The sequence below is a fragment of the Strigops habroptila genome, chromosome 18 (assembly GCF_004027225.2).
Source record: "Strigops habroptila isolate Jane chromosome 18, bStrHab1.2.pri, whole genome shotgun sequence".
Taxonomy (NCBI): Eukaryota; Metazoa; Chordata; class Aves; order Psittaciformes; family Psittacidae; genus Strigops; species Strigops habroptila.
Window position 1 is genome coordinate 980,289 of NC_044294.2, and position 13,609 is coordinate 993,897.

At 58.4% G+C, this 13,609-nt stretch overlaps 2 protein-coding genes across 2 annotated transcripts; both read right to left on the bottom strand.

Moving 5' to 3' along the window:
* Window positions 1–2,599: 2,599 nt before the first annotated feature.
* RAB7B (RAB7B, member RAS oncogene family) lies at window positions 2,600–6,151 on the bottom strand. Its single transcript, XM_030473423.1, has 6 exons — window positions 5,965–6,151; window positions 5,032–5,093; window positions 4,512–4,638; window positions 4,081–4,296; window positions 3,594–3,719; window positions 2,600–3,239 (listed from the first exon to the last, which is right to left on the bottom strand). The coding sequence occupies exons 1-6, from the start codon at window positions 5,974–5,976 to the stop codon at window positions 3,159–3,161; spliced, it is 624 nt and encodes a 207-aa protein (XP_030329283.1). The 5' UTR covers window positions 5,977–6,151; the 3' UTR covers window positions 2,600–3,158.
* A 2,470-nt stretch (window positions 6,152–8,621) lies between these two features.
* Window positions 8,622–13,022, bottom strand: CTSE (cathepsin E). Its single transcript, XM_030473424.1, has 9 exons — window positions 12,956–13,022; window positions 12,252–12,408; window positions 11,464–11,581; window positions 10,466–10,584; window positions 10,177–10,376; window positions 9,587–9,709; window positions 9,352–9,493; window positions 9,160–9,258; window positions 8,622–9,014 (listed from the first exon to the last, which is right to left on the bottom strand). Exons 1-9 carry the CDS (start codon window positions 13,012–13,014, stop codon window positions 8,850–8,852), a joined length of 1,182 nt encoding a protein of 393 aa, XP_030329284.1. The 5' UTR covers window positions 13,015–13,022; the 3' UTR covers window positions 8,622–8,849.
* Window positions 13,023–13,609: the final 587 nt, after the last annotated feature.

Genomic DNA, 13,609 nt, shown 5'->3' on the forward strand with positions numbered 1-13,609 from the left:
CCTCCTGATTGTGCTTCAGCCAGGCCTAATTGTGCGTCCCTGGTAGGGGAAAGTCACACAAATCCCATTAGTGTCACCTGCAGTGTGCTCACTGCTGGTCACTGGAGGTGGAATAATGCAGCATTGATTGAGGGAACAAAGAAGAGCCATTCAAATAATGAAGAGCAGCAGCAGTGCTCATGTAAAGAGGTGCTGGTGTGCTGTGGGATGCTGCTCCACGTGCAGCCACAACAGCAAACACAGCATTAATGTCCAAATGGTGCCCAGCACACAAATGGGACCAGGACCATCCAAGCACGGCACATGCAGGCTGCAGAACCTCTTGCTGGCACCCTCTGGCTGCAGTTGCATCCCTGTTGCCCCATGGCACTGGAGGGCAGAGGAACGGCTTTGCTTGGTGCCATGATCTTGTTTTTCATGTTCACAGGGAAGAGCTTCTGCCTCAGAGCTCATCTCAGTCTCCCCTCTGGCAGGTTAAAGCCATTCCCCTTGTCCTGTCCCTACGGGCCCTTGTCCAAAGCCCCTCTCCAGGTTTCCTGGAGCCCCTTTAGGCACTGGAGCTGCTCTAAGGTCTCCCCTTCAGGAGCCTTCTCTTCTCCAGGCTGACCCAGCCCAGCTCTCTCAGCCTGGCTCCAGAGCAGCCCTTGGAGCATCAAAACCCTGATTTGTCAAAATCTGCTTTGCAGTGTTTTAAGCTACTTTCCAGCTTTTAAAGCCACTTTCCAGTGCCTCGATTCTAATTACCACAAGTTCCACAGGAGAATTTCATCCCACCCTGCACTCGGTGCTGCAGGCCAGGGCTGGTGCTGGGGCTGCCTGTCCCTGGCCTCTGGGGATGTGTTTGCAGGCAGGGAGCTGCCGAGGAGCTGCTATCTCCAGCCCTGCAGAGGGGCCCTTGGCAATGCAAATCCACAGGCTCTAACCAGGCTCCCTGGAACCAGTCAGAGCTCAACCATCTGGTTCCACCAGGCACAACGGAGCTCGCGCTGCATTGTCAGAGCACATGGGATGGTGAAGGGTGGAATGGGAGTAATGAAACCTCGGCAGCACTGCAGCGAACTGCAGATCAAAGATCTAGAGTGAGTGTCAGGCGCTAATGCTGCAGATACCAAGCGCTCTTGTGTATGTGCTGATGGTTTCGTTCCATCATCAGCATCCTCAGGCTGAGGTTTTACCTGTTTTTGTGTGTATGTAGATGAAATGAAATGAAATCAAAATGAATGAATGGAAACCTGTAAAGGTGGAAGAGCAGGGCCCAGCATCACTGCTGAGAAGCATCTCTGGCGTCTTAGATGCAGCAGCGTGGGACAGGAGGGTGAGAGCCGGGGTGGATCCTGCCCCGGGTGAGCCGGTGCCGCTGGCTGTGCAGGAACTCACTGACTCACACAAGGCAAATATTTCTCCCTTTGATTTTCAGCCTGAGAAAGTCTCGAGCTGACCTTGTTAATCTCACACGTTCCAAACCCCCCCGTCCCGTCCTTCGTCGAGTTTCGGCTGTGGGATAATGTTACCAGCTTAACACCTCTGGCCGCTCCTGCCAGCATGCTGCCTGGCCCAGTGCCACCCCAGCAAGTCTTCCTGGAGCGATCCCGACTTTCCCAGGAGCACGCTGGTGCTCCTGCCCTGAGGGATGGAGGGAGAAGGAAAGCTGGATGGCTGCAGTTGGCTCCAGCACATCTGCAAGGTGCATTAGCTGCGTCTATGGGATGGTGATGGCATGAGGGATCCAACCAGTTCCCATGGTTGCAATCTCTGCTGCAGAGGTTCCTGTGTCTGGAATGGTGCACTGTGGGCTCCATCCCGCTCAGACCAAGCCCAGCATCCCAGAGCCCGAACAAGGGCTGTGGACTGAGCTGAAGGTCTGAGCACCCGCTGTGCTGAGCACATTTGTCTTGCTCAGCTCCGAGCGTCCAAATTGCTGCTTGCTGGGATAAAACAGATGGAGTCTGCATCTGCCTCCAGCACTGAGAGCTGCTGGAGGGAGGGTGTAATTAGGAACAACATTGCTGTTGACACGGATGGTGCTTAACATCCGCTCTCCAAACAGACCCAACCGAGCGCACTGGATGATGCTCAGCCCAGGGCTGTGCCAGGGTGATGGGCATTAGGGAGGGCTCTGGGCAGCGGCTGCACTGGAGAGGAAAGAGTTAATGTCCCTCACATCCCAACATTAAGAGACAAATCCTCTCTACGTCCCTCTGTGGAGACCAGCAGTGTGATTCCAGCGCTGCAGCCCTCCGTGCCCCCCGGCTTCACCCTGCCTGCACCCCCCTGCCAGCCCCCTGCCGCTGCCAACTATGGGTGATGCCCCACGGAGACCTATAGGGCAGGGTGCACACAGGGGCACTCGGTGCGTCCATCCACCCCCAGGGATGTGGGCAATGGCCACGGCCACCTCACCGGCCAGCCCCAGCCTGTGCCTCCACAGCTTCCTGAAGGATGGATGGAGGAAGGGAAGCGGGTGCTGAGCTCAGCTCCCAACGGGCTCCCTCTGCTGACAGCCACCCCGACCAGGCCCCTCGCCACCGCTGCACAACCTCTCTGTACAGGACCACAGGAGCACGTGTATGTACACGTAGATATAAATAAAATTGATATCTAGAAATAAAAATGAACGATTTAATTTCCTTTCCTTAAAAAAAAGAATCCCTGACAAAGTGCTTTTCTGAGGATCCTCACCAGTGAGGCGGGAGGTGACTGACAGGGCTTGTGCATGGGAGCAGGGGAAACTGAGGCACGCAGTGGTTGCATCCGCAGTGGCTGACCTCAGGAGGGGACCTGGCTGGGCTCAGACCTGCGCCGTGGTCACCAGCCCCACTTCTCCCCGCAGGACACACCGTGAGCGCTGTGCATGCCGTGGGGCCACCATTCCATGCGCTGGGCAGGGTGACCTGCAGGGCCATGGAAAGGCATCGGAGCAGTGCCCAGCTCCCTGGCACTGTCACCACAGGGGGATCACCCGCTCGGGTGCCAGCGGATCAAGGGGAACGTTGGGAGAGCAGGTGCGGAGAGGTGGGAAGCAGCAAGTCCTGGGATGCACAAGCAGCTGGTCCCAGTGTGTTGAGTGGTGACTGGATGGGGTCCTCCGAGGCCGGGATGGCCACGGGCATCGTGGGGTGCAGCCTGCCTGGGCTGTGCTTGCACAGGGCAGGCCGGGGTCAGCAGCAGCTCTTCTTGGGCTTGTCGCTGGGAGTGAGTTTGATGGAGTCAGTTAAATAACTCTCAAAGATCCCTTTGTACTGGAAGAAAGAGAAGAGAAAGGGTGAGTGGTGCCAGCTCCGAGCCAGGCTGAGGGACTGGGCAGCGCAGGCTTGATTCTGATTCACTGTTAAAGACAAAACCCAGGGAAAAGCCACCCGGAGGAGCAGGGCTTACTTGGTGCGGGGACACGAAGGTCCCCGTGGGACGGCCGCTAGAGGACAGTGCTGGAGCGCTGTGCAGTGCCACACGTGGGCAATGAGAAATGGCAAATCTGGCTCTTTTCTAGCTGATTTAAGAGCTATTTTAAGGACTCAGTCACTGATGCGTGTCTCTTTCCTGGGGCTCTCCTACACGGTGTAAAGAGGATGCTCTGCACCGGAGGGTGGGCTCACCGTTGCCAGCGCCTGCTTTGCCAGGGTCTCGAAAGCCTCCGCGACGTTGATGTTGTTCTTGGCGCTGACTTCAAAGTAAGGGATGTCCTTCTCCTTGCACCAGGCTGAGGCCATCTCCTTGGGTACCTGCGGGAAAGGTGGATGGAGCCACCCCACAGCCCTGAGCAGAGCTGGTGGAGGGGACACTGATGGCCACGCAGGCTCCGCTGGGTGAGGGCAGGATGCTGCAGTGCGGGCAGCTCTGAATGAAGCAGCCAATGAAGCTGAGATGCTTCATTCCTGGGGACAATCTCTGCTGCAAAGGGCAGTGGAAGGACCCTGCTTATACCCTCCAAGAGGCAGCAGCACTGGGAGCCCAGCAGCTCCTTGACTGGGAGCCTGGTTTTCATGGGAGCATAGGAAGAAGGTTGGTTCTGCAGGTGAAGGACCAGCATTAGGGCACTAAGATGTCCCAATCCACGTGCCCCACTCTCTCCTCCACCCTTACCTGCCGATCGCAGAGGTCTATTTTGTTCCCAAGCACGACCATGGGGAAATCTTGCTCCCTTGGAATCACCTTCTCCAGAAAATCATCTCTCCAGTTGTCCAGGGACTCAAAGGACTCCCTGTCTGTCACGTCAAAAGCCAGCATGCAGCCGTCTGAGCCTTTGTAAAAGGTGGACACCATGGATCGGAATCGCTCCTGTCCCCCTGTGTCCCAGATCTAGGGCAGAGAAGGACACAGGTACAGACACACGTCACCAGCAGCCCTGTGCCATGTTAAACTCAGGGGAGCAGCTTCAGGGAGTGCTGAGCCCCCCAAACTCATGTGGGATTGCTCATGGAGGCTGAAAACCAGGCCCTGCGAACCCAGCCCCGTGCCCCATGACAGTGGTAGGCACCTGGGGACATGAGGGCACAGTGGGACACATGGCTCACCTGCAGCTTCAGGGAGGTGTTGTCCACCTCGAGGACCTTGGTGAGGATGCTGGCGCCCAGCGTGGTGCGGTAGTCCTCATAAAACATCTTGTGCACGTACTGGTGCAGGAGGGAGGTTTTGCCCACACTGGCGGGAGGGAAGGGACAGAGAATCACAGAGTGGTTTGGGTTGGAAGGGACATTAAAGCTCCTCCAGTTCCAACCCCCTGCCATGGGCAGGGACACCTCACACTAGAGCAGGTTGCCCAAGGCTCTGTCCAACCTGGCCTTGAATACTGCCAGGGATGGGGCAGCCACAGCTTCTCTGGGCACCCTGTGCCAGCGCCTCAGCACCCTCACAGGGAAGAGCTTCTGCCTAAGATCTAACCTGAACTTCCTCTGTTCCAGTTTGAACCCATCACCGCTTGTCCTGTCACTACAGTCCCCTTCAAAGCCAGGCTTAAGGGGTTGCTGGCAGCAAGGACAGGGGCTGCCCCAGGCTCCGCTGTGCTTCCCTCCCATCGCCAGCACCACTCCTTACCCCAGTGCTCCGATGATGATTATCTTCAGATCCACCTTCTTGCTGGCATCCATGGACAGACCCTTTGGGACAAAAGGGAGACACGGAGCTGTAGGGATGGGGCCGGCTCCCACTGGCTCCCCATGGCCTCTCCCTGCTCCCACCCCGACCACACCGTCCACAACACGCCAGCACCATCCCGTGCTCACTTCCCGATGGTTTTGGGAGCAGAAAGCCCTGTGCTGAGCCTGGCCCATGCTGCAGCCTGGAACCGGCTCCTGAGGTGCCAGTGCACGTCCAGACACGCCACCCCGCTGCACCAGAGCACACCATGAAGAGCAGCTAAGAGCAATTCCCTGCCTGTCCCTCTCCCTCGGAAGTGCCATCGCACCCCCTAAACCCGGCACACACCGGGGGGGGGGGGGGGGCCCTGCGGAAAAGTACTTTTATTAAAGGAGTCTGGAATTCCCTGGGCTCCCCCAGCACAGCCCAGGGATGCCGGGAGCACCCCGAAAGGCTCCCCAAAAGCTACATCGCCATCCTTGGTGTCCCATGTGCTCTGTGCCCGGCCATCCCTGGGGACAAGCATCCTCCCGCCTGCCCTGTCCGCATGGCTCTGTGCAGATGGAAACACTGACAGCCTCATCCCTGCATTTTCCCGGATGTGTTGGCCAGTCCCTCGCCGTTCCCACTCGGCACATCCCCCCTGCCTGGGCAGTGGGGTCCAGGCTCTCCCGCACCCCTCTCCCACCACATCCCGGCTGCTGGCATCATCCTTGGCACAGGCAGCGCCTCGTGTCTCAGCACACACAAACTTTCCAGTCCTTTTGCCAGCGTTCTCGGAGCTTTCAACTCAAAATGGAGTTTCCCAGCCCTTTTTTTCCCTGCCGGCTGTTGCTCCACGTTCCCGTGCTCAGCCCCGGGGGCCGCGGGGATGGGGGGCACCGCGCTTACCTGCCGGGGCATCCGTGTGTCGGGTGGCCGAGGCTCCGGGCTCCGCTCCAGCCGGCGGCGCCGGGGAGGGAAGAGGCGAGAGAGGAGGATCCAGGGAAGGGATTCCCGCCCGGGGAAGGCGGCTGCGGGGCCCCGCGCCGTGACATCAGCAGAAAGGGGCCGAGATGCCGCCGGAGCCACGGGCGGGCGCTGGGATTCACGCACCGCTCCCCTCGGACCCGGGATCGTTTAACCCGGGACCCGCGGTCCTGCTCGGGGGTGATTTAGGGCTGAGCCATTGGCAGCATCCCCGCGGGAGCCACCCCGGACTTTGCTCAGGCAGCTCCCACAGGGATGGGATAAGAGGCTTTGGGAGCTGGGGACACCGGGGGACGGCGGCAGGAGCGAGGTGGGGCTGGGGTTTGGACCCCAGAGGTGGGGAGCAGGGGGGCAGGGTCCCTTGGAAGGTGTTGTGGGCTCTGCAGCTCCTTTGTCAGGCAGGAGAGGGGCAGGGTGGGAAGCAGGAGCATTCGCAGCCCTAGATTGTGCTTTTCCACTGTCTGCCCTCGTTTCTGTTGGGTTTTTTCCCTATAAACATCCCCTGTGGGATCTCCGGGGAGATTCGCTGCACTCAGCAGGACAAACGTTCTCCTCCTATTTCCCACGTGTAATTCTGGGACCTGTCTGGCCAGAAAAATCTGTTTTTTCCCCCACAGGGCAGGCGCTGGGAGGAGCTGGGATGAGCAGCAGAAGCTCCTGAGCCGGTTCTCACCGGTGGTGGGTGAAGGCTGATGTTTCCCTGGAGCAGCTCTCTCCTAATCCCTGTTTTCAGCCTGTTTCCATCGTGCTGCTTCACCTTTGCCCTTGCAGCCAGACTTCGTTGTCCGACCTCTCCCCTGACTACTTGTGCCCTCGTTCCTCTCCTTGTGCCCCTCCAAGCCTGGTGTGATGGAGGTTGCTCACCCAGTCAGATGATCCTTGCCTCTCCCCGCTGGTGGGGATGGGGTTTGCAGTTGCATTGCTAAGCTGATGCCTGCAGCCACTTCTGCTTTTGGGCAGGAGGGGCTGTGCCCAGCGGGGAGCCCAGCACCGGCTCCAGCTTTGCTTGGTTTCACAAGAAAAGGGATTTTCCCAAAGCTCCTGCTCTTGCCATTGCTCCTGGTGTGAGCTGCACCCTGGATGGAGGCAGCGGGAGCCGTGGTGGAGAGGAGGTGATGGCCGAGACGCTGCTCAGCAGCTCCTGCAACCACAGCTCCAATCCTGCCCTGGTGCTTCACCAAGTCAGCACTTCTGAGGAACAAGAGCGTGGGTTTTGTGCCCTGTGACTATGAGGAAGGTCTCGCAGCTGGGAGACCATGAACGCAGGCTGGGGTCTGCCACATCCTGAGGACAGGCTCATGTGGATGGGGAGAGGTCGGGCTATGACAGTGAGGGAAGGGGAAGAAAGCAAAAGGCATTGGAAGGACTAAACTTCCCTATGGATTTTCAGCCATCTCTGCTCCCCGGCTGCAGCAGGAGATGGGTTGCTCCCTATTGGAATGCTCAGTATTTGTTGGAGCAGCATCCCCTGAGCATCTACCATGTGTGGGTATAGAAGGAGATGATGCCCCAAACCTGCCAAGGTGCCTCTGGATGCTCTGGTGTCCCAGAAGCACATGGCATTGAGCATTCCTGGTCCAGTCCAGGCCTGGAGATACTGAGTGGTCTTTGTCATGCTGGGGAAGCTGGATGCTCCTTTGCTGCCTGCAGCTGCAGTGATGGGTTGGTGCCCAGCAGCACCTTGGTGTGCTAAGAGTTAAGCTCCAAGAGGGAGTTGAGACCTTTGTCCAGCAGCCCCAGCACCTTATCTTCTAGTGCTGCCTGGGGAAAGCGCAGCTGAGGTGAAGTCAATACAGGAACTGGTTTCAGAAGCCATATGCTGGTCAGTGGCACAATCGATCCTCTTGAGTAAGGCAGATATTTTCTTTTATGGCAAACCACAAAGTTTACAACCAGATCTCAATTTTCAGCACTCTCAGACCCAACCCTGAAGCCTGTTCCTGGTCTGGGGAAGATGCAGCAGCCCCAAAGCCAGGAAGGGGACCCCAACCCCTCATCCTCAACACCAGCCACTGCAGGGCCTTGTCTCAGTGTCAGATCTGGAGCCACGGATAAAAATAACCCTGCTCTGTGCTTCCCTTTCTTGCTGCCTTGGGATGCATCACTCGTGAGCCGTGATTGCTCCTGCTGTCTCCTGCACCCCTTGCACCAGCAGCAGGTCACAGCAGCCCCACCCAGAGCCCCTCAAAGCCCCCCACAACCCCCTAACCCATCACTGTGGCAGAGCTGTGCAGTGTTTTGTCCTGCTCCAAGCACCCGCAACCACGTTGTCTTTGCAAGTTCCCCAGAGGATCAAAGCAGATTTCACTGGAAATCACCGGTGTTCCCAGAGGTTTAAGACACAGAAAGAGCCCCAGGGCCTCTCCAGGCTCCTCATCACCTTCTCCTTTACCAGCACCAGCTCAGCCTGCTGAAGAGACACAGTTTCCCTGCCTGGGGCTCGGTGGGATGCTCTGGGATGCCCACAGCCACCTCTGGGGTTCTACCTGGGCAAAGTGTCCTCTTCTGCCTATGTGGAAATCCCACAGAGGCTGACCTTTCCCATCCAATCCTGCCCATTACGACATGAGCATGGCAGGTTTTGGTTTATGGAAGCTTTTATTGGCACGTGTTTAAAAAACCCCCCGAGAGAACCCACAAAGCAGATCACAGAGCTGCTGAAGGCATTTCCAGTGTGGAATGAACCTCTGCTGTGCTCTACAGCTGCAGCCCTGGTGCCTTCATCACCCCCAGGCTCACTGATGCAGCGCTGAGAGCGCCTGCCCTGCCGAGGCTCCATTCCCATCCTGCTCCATGGATGCTCAGCCTTAAGGGGCGGCGGGTGCCAACCCCACTCTGTTATTTCCACGGTCAAAGACGGAGTAAAACTGACGGATGAAGACATCACCCAAAACCCAGAGGGGTCCGGCAGGAGGGGGGATGTCCATGCCCTGGAAGCCGCTGGTGCAGAAGGCCATGCCATCACTGTATTCCTGGAAGGAGAAGTGTAAAGCTGGACACGCACCCAAGAGCACATGGAAACATGCAGCAATGGTGACTGCGGGTCCCATGGAGCGTGGAGCTCGTCACCCGCTGGGACACTGGGAATTGGGGGTGCTGGTGGAGATGCAGCCGTACCATGAGGGTGTAGGCCTGGGCGCTGAGCGTGTAGGGCAGCCCGTTGATGGTGAAGGTCACGTCAGGCATCACGCTGAGGCTGCTGCACTCCACAGCGTACTGCAAAACAGCCTCAGCTCAGCGCTGCTGCCCCACAGGGCATGGGGGGTCCCAGGGCTTTGCCCCCCCTCCGCTCCCCACCATCCCTCTCACCTCCCCATCCACAGGAGTGGCACCAATAGAGCTTTGCAATTCCTTTATATCCTTGGAAGGACCTGTGATGAGCGATGTGCCCGTGTCCACGATGGCCTGGCAGCCGTTGGTGCAGAAAGTCACCGTCCCACCGAGCTGGACGCTGGAGGAGGAGGAGGAAAGGGAGAAGGAGCATGAAGGACTCGTCCTGCTCCTCTGCCCCAGCCCAGCCCTTCCCTCCCTGCCCTGGACTCACTTGTCCAGCTGGATCTGCCAGTACCCTTGCTGGGTGACCGGCACCCAGTTGAGGGTCCCTGTGAAGCGGGAAGGGTCAAAGCCACCAAAGAGCAGTTCTCCTCCCTGGGATGATTCGGGATTCCTGGAGGGAGGAGGAAGAGGAGAAATGAGGGATTTCCTCCCTCTTACTTCGCACATCTCATTTTGGACAGGTGGATTTATACCCACTTGCTTCCCACAAATGCTTTGGGTCATTCCCTTTATTCCTGCAGTCTGTGATGCTCAGCATGGTATCAAAACAGGGCAGATTTAGGCTGGATATAAGGAAGCCCAGAGAAGCTGTGGCTGCTCCATCCCTGTCAGTGTTCAAGGCCAGGTTGGACACAGGGGCTTGGAGCAACCTGCTCTAGTGGAAGGTGTCCCTGCCCGGGGCAGGGGGTTGGAACTGGATGAGCTTTAAGGTCCCTTCCAACGAAAACCATGCCATGATTCCACAATGAAAAAGCCCTTTACTATCTCAGTAAAGATTTTCATTTTAGCAGCCCCTCCTGCTCCCTAAAAACTACTCCTGAGTCTCAGCCACATCCCGGAGCAAAGCCACATCCGTACGTGCTCAAGTAGACAGAGAACATGGGCAGCTCCACCAGATTTTGTGCCATCATGTTGTCGAAGACGGGGGTGACACCTCCCACGGCCAGCGAGGGATAGGCCAGCCCCAGGATCCCATCGAACGCAGCATCCACAAAGGTTTTTCCTGGCTCACTGACGCTCTCTGCAAACTGCTGGTTGCTCACGGTGAGGCCCTCGACCTGCAGGGAGGAGGGTCAATGGTGATGCTGAGTCTATAGGCAAGCCCCAGGGATGTTGTCCAGAGCAGGAGGAACCAAAGGTGACTCACGACTACTTGGTCGGATCCAATGACCCCCGTCAAGCTGCCAGTCCCGTACTGGATGGAGAAGGGGGTTCCCACCACCTGGTACGTGCTGGATTGTGATGGCTGGAACTTGGCGTGCTCAGCTGGGGAAGGGACAGGAGCCATCAGCAGGAATGCCATCTATCTGCACAGCCACGGTGCCAGGAGCCCTCACCATGGCCAGCGGCAGGGACCAGATGTGGAGCAGAGTTTTCTCCCTCCAGAGTGTAAAGGGAGTCACAGTTGCAAGCGTTGGACCAAGGGTCTACTTAGATACAGTTCAGAGTTTGGGGGCATTTCATAGGGTATGAGGATGGACCAGGGCTGGGCTAAACCTGAACCCGGCAGTGTTCAAGGCCAGGTTGGACACAGGGGCTTGGAGCAACCTGCTCTAGTGGAAGGTGTCCCTTGCCCATGGCAGGGGGTTGGAACTGGAGGAGCTTTAAGGTCCCTTCAACCCTAACGTTTCTACGGCTCTATGATGCTGTGATCAGCACCGCTGTTCCTGTTTTGCAGACAGAAGCAACCCCACTGGCTCTGCTGTATCCAGCCCCTCTGGGGCTCTGTTGAAGCACCCGAGGAGCTCTGGGGCTGGCTCATCGCTGACAGCCCCAACAGGCCCAGGGCAGCCAGCCCGGAGCCGTGCCACGCTCTGTGCCTGCCTCATCCCTGCCACCGGCCCCTTGCTCACAAGCTGCATTATGTGCTATCATCTTTGCCTGTTTGTTTAAAGGCTTTCCCAGCAGAATGGCCCAACGAGCATGTCCCATATCTCCAGGCTGATGGTGCTGGGTCCCGGTGCTGTGATTTGCCGCCTGCGCCTGAGCAAACAACCCCGGGTCTGTGTTATCTGTGTGTGCCTTGGAGAGCTCAGCTGGGTGGGGAGGTCCCCCAAGATCTCTGTGTGCTGCTGACCCCATGGCCTCACTGGGGCCACCCTGGGGGTCACCCCACTGCTGGCTGGGCAGGGAGCCCCTACTCACCACAGGCTTTGCTGACGCAGTAGACAGAAGGCACCCAGAGGTTGGAGGAGCCCGTGTCAAACACCACTGTGAAGTTCTGGGGAGGTGTCCCAATGGAGATCTGCCCAAAATACTCCATCTAGCACAGGGTGGAACAGAAACCACCATTAGCCATTGACACACCAGGAAACACTGGCAAAGGGGAGCCTGTGCTGGGGTGTCTGGAGAGGACTGATGGGTTCAGTGTGGGGGATGGCTGGCACCAGGGCAGCACTTGATCTGTCACAGCCACATGGTGCCACGTGAAATAGAGGCAAACATTTAAGGAACAACAAGGCAGGATGGTTGGTGCAGGGGCCGTCACCTTCCTGCTGGGCTCCCAAGGGAACCCTTGCCACCAGGATGCAGACAGTGGCAGGGGCTTTGGGGACAGGACCTTCATGCTGCTGGGGAGTGGGGTGGACCTGAGGTGGTCCTTTGTGATGGGGTCTTCTCTGATGCGTGTGATACGTGTTAGCCTTGGAGGAACTCTCTGCTTGTTGTGTGCCTGAGAGCACTGCAGGCTCGGGGGGTGCAGCAGGCAGCGCTTGCCATGAATGTGCTCTCTTGTCCCTCGTCATCGTCACATTCCCAGGCACAAAGGCGCAGGCAGGAGCGGGCGGGCAGTGAGCCCTGGCATGCTGGGACACTGGCTGCAGTGTGCTCTGTGAGCAGGAGGGAGCTCTGGGGTAAGCCTTCGGGCATTGGGGACCACTCATGCTAACTAACACTCTTTTGGGGCTCAGCACCCCCCAGCCCTCGGTGCTTACGTCCAGGTAGTTGATGAGGGGCTCGTTGGTGTCCATGGAGGCGGAGCAGTCCTCGCTGTACTGCACCATGTCCAGCCTGTGGGCTTTCCAGAAGTGGGAGAGCTGCCCACGATCCCGCAGCAGCTTCCGCAGGGAGCGGTGCCGCCTCAGTGTCACCCTGCAGGAGCAATGGTCCTGGTCACCCACCCCAGTCCCTGTGTCCACCCTGAGGGTCCCAGCACCACCGGGATGCAAGTCCAGCATCCACCACCATGATGCTTTCTAACAGAGCGAGATGGAGGGACTTGATCTGCTTTAGGAGACAGCAGATCGAGGGCAAAGCTGACAGGAGAGCTCGCACACCCAGTGCTGGCATGCTCGCAGCCATAGCATGGCCAGGAGCTCAATGCGACTGATGGAAAGGACCTTCAGGTTGGGAGAGGGGACGAGGGCCAAGGGGAATTCACGCTGGTGTTTTCTGCCCTGTCTGCTTGCACAGACCTCAGCCTACAGACCTTGCCACAGCCCACTGCTGCTGATGGCTCTGCTCAGGGGGATGGAGACAGCCACGGAGCTGCTGGACTGATGGGAGCAGAGCAGCAAAGCACCGCGTGGTCCCCGCACCGCGGTGCAGCCGCAGGGTGTCCGTGCTGCAGGAGCTCACCCATCACAGCCACACAAAGCCCCTACAAGAACTCAGGGAGCACCCTGGGGACCCCCCTTACCTTTTCAAGCTGGTGGCCAGGGAGAGGCAGAGCATGGCGAGGAGGAGGAGGTGCTTCATCTCAGCAGCTTGGCAGCAGCACCGGGCTCTGCGGCAGCGCCGCGGCGTTGTTCTTATACCAACATCACACCCTCACCTCAGTGCGCGGCGATAACGCCCCTCTCAGTGTCAACACAGGCCTTTGGCAGCAGAAATGAATCACTGGCCACGGCCCAGGCGAGGCAGAGCGGGCACACCGGGGTCAAGTTTGCTTTTGTGGGCGAGGGGCTGGTGGTGGTGGAGCAGAACAGCATGTGGGGACATGTGGGATGGGGCTGCGTGGAACAGGATGGGGTCTCCATCCCGGCACCAGCCCCTCACTCTTCGGCAGTCACTCAGCCCAGCTGAGCCGGTGGAACCTCCCAGATGCTTTTGGGGAGTGTTTCCCCTTTCCTTTGCCCTGCCCGTGGCCATGGGGGGGTCCCACACCCCAGCATGGAATCACAGAGTGGTTTGGGTTGAAGGGGCCTTAAAGCTCATCCGGTTCTGACCCCTTGCCATGGGCAGGGACACCTTCCACTAGAGCAGGTTGCTCCAAGCCCCTGTGTCCAACCTGGCCTTGTGTTTGCATAGGGGCATTTAAGTTGGGTCCCAGTGAAGCCAATTGGAGTGGCTG

Coding starts and splice junctions, on each gene's coding strand:
- RAB7B (XM_030473423.1), bottom strand. Junction 3,720..4,080: donor TAGACCTCTGCGATCGGCAG/GTAAGGGTGGAG, acceptor CCTTTCCCGCAG/GTACCCAAGGAGATGGCCTC. Junction 3,240..3,593: donor CAAAGCAGGCGCTGGCAACG/GTGAGCCCACCC, acceptor TCTTTCTTCCAG/TACAAAGGGATCTTTGAGAG.
- CTSE (XM_030473424.1), bottom strand. CDS start 13,014: ATGAAGCACCTCCTCCTCCTCGCCATGCTCTGCCTCTCCCTGGCCACC. Junction 11,582..12,251: donor CCCTCATCAACTACCTGGAC/GTAAGCACCGAG, acceptor ACCCTGTGCTAG/ATGGAGTATTTTGGGCAGAT. Junction 10,585..11,463: donor CTGCGTCAGCAAAGCCTGTG/GTGAGTAGGGGC, acceptor TCCCTTCCCCAG/CTGAGCACGCCAAGTTCCAG.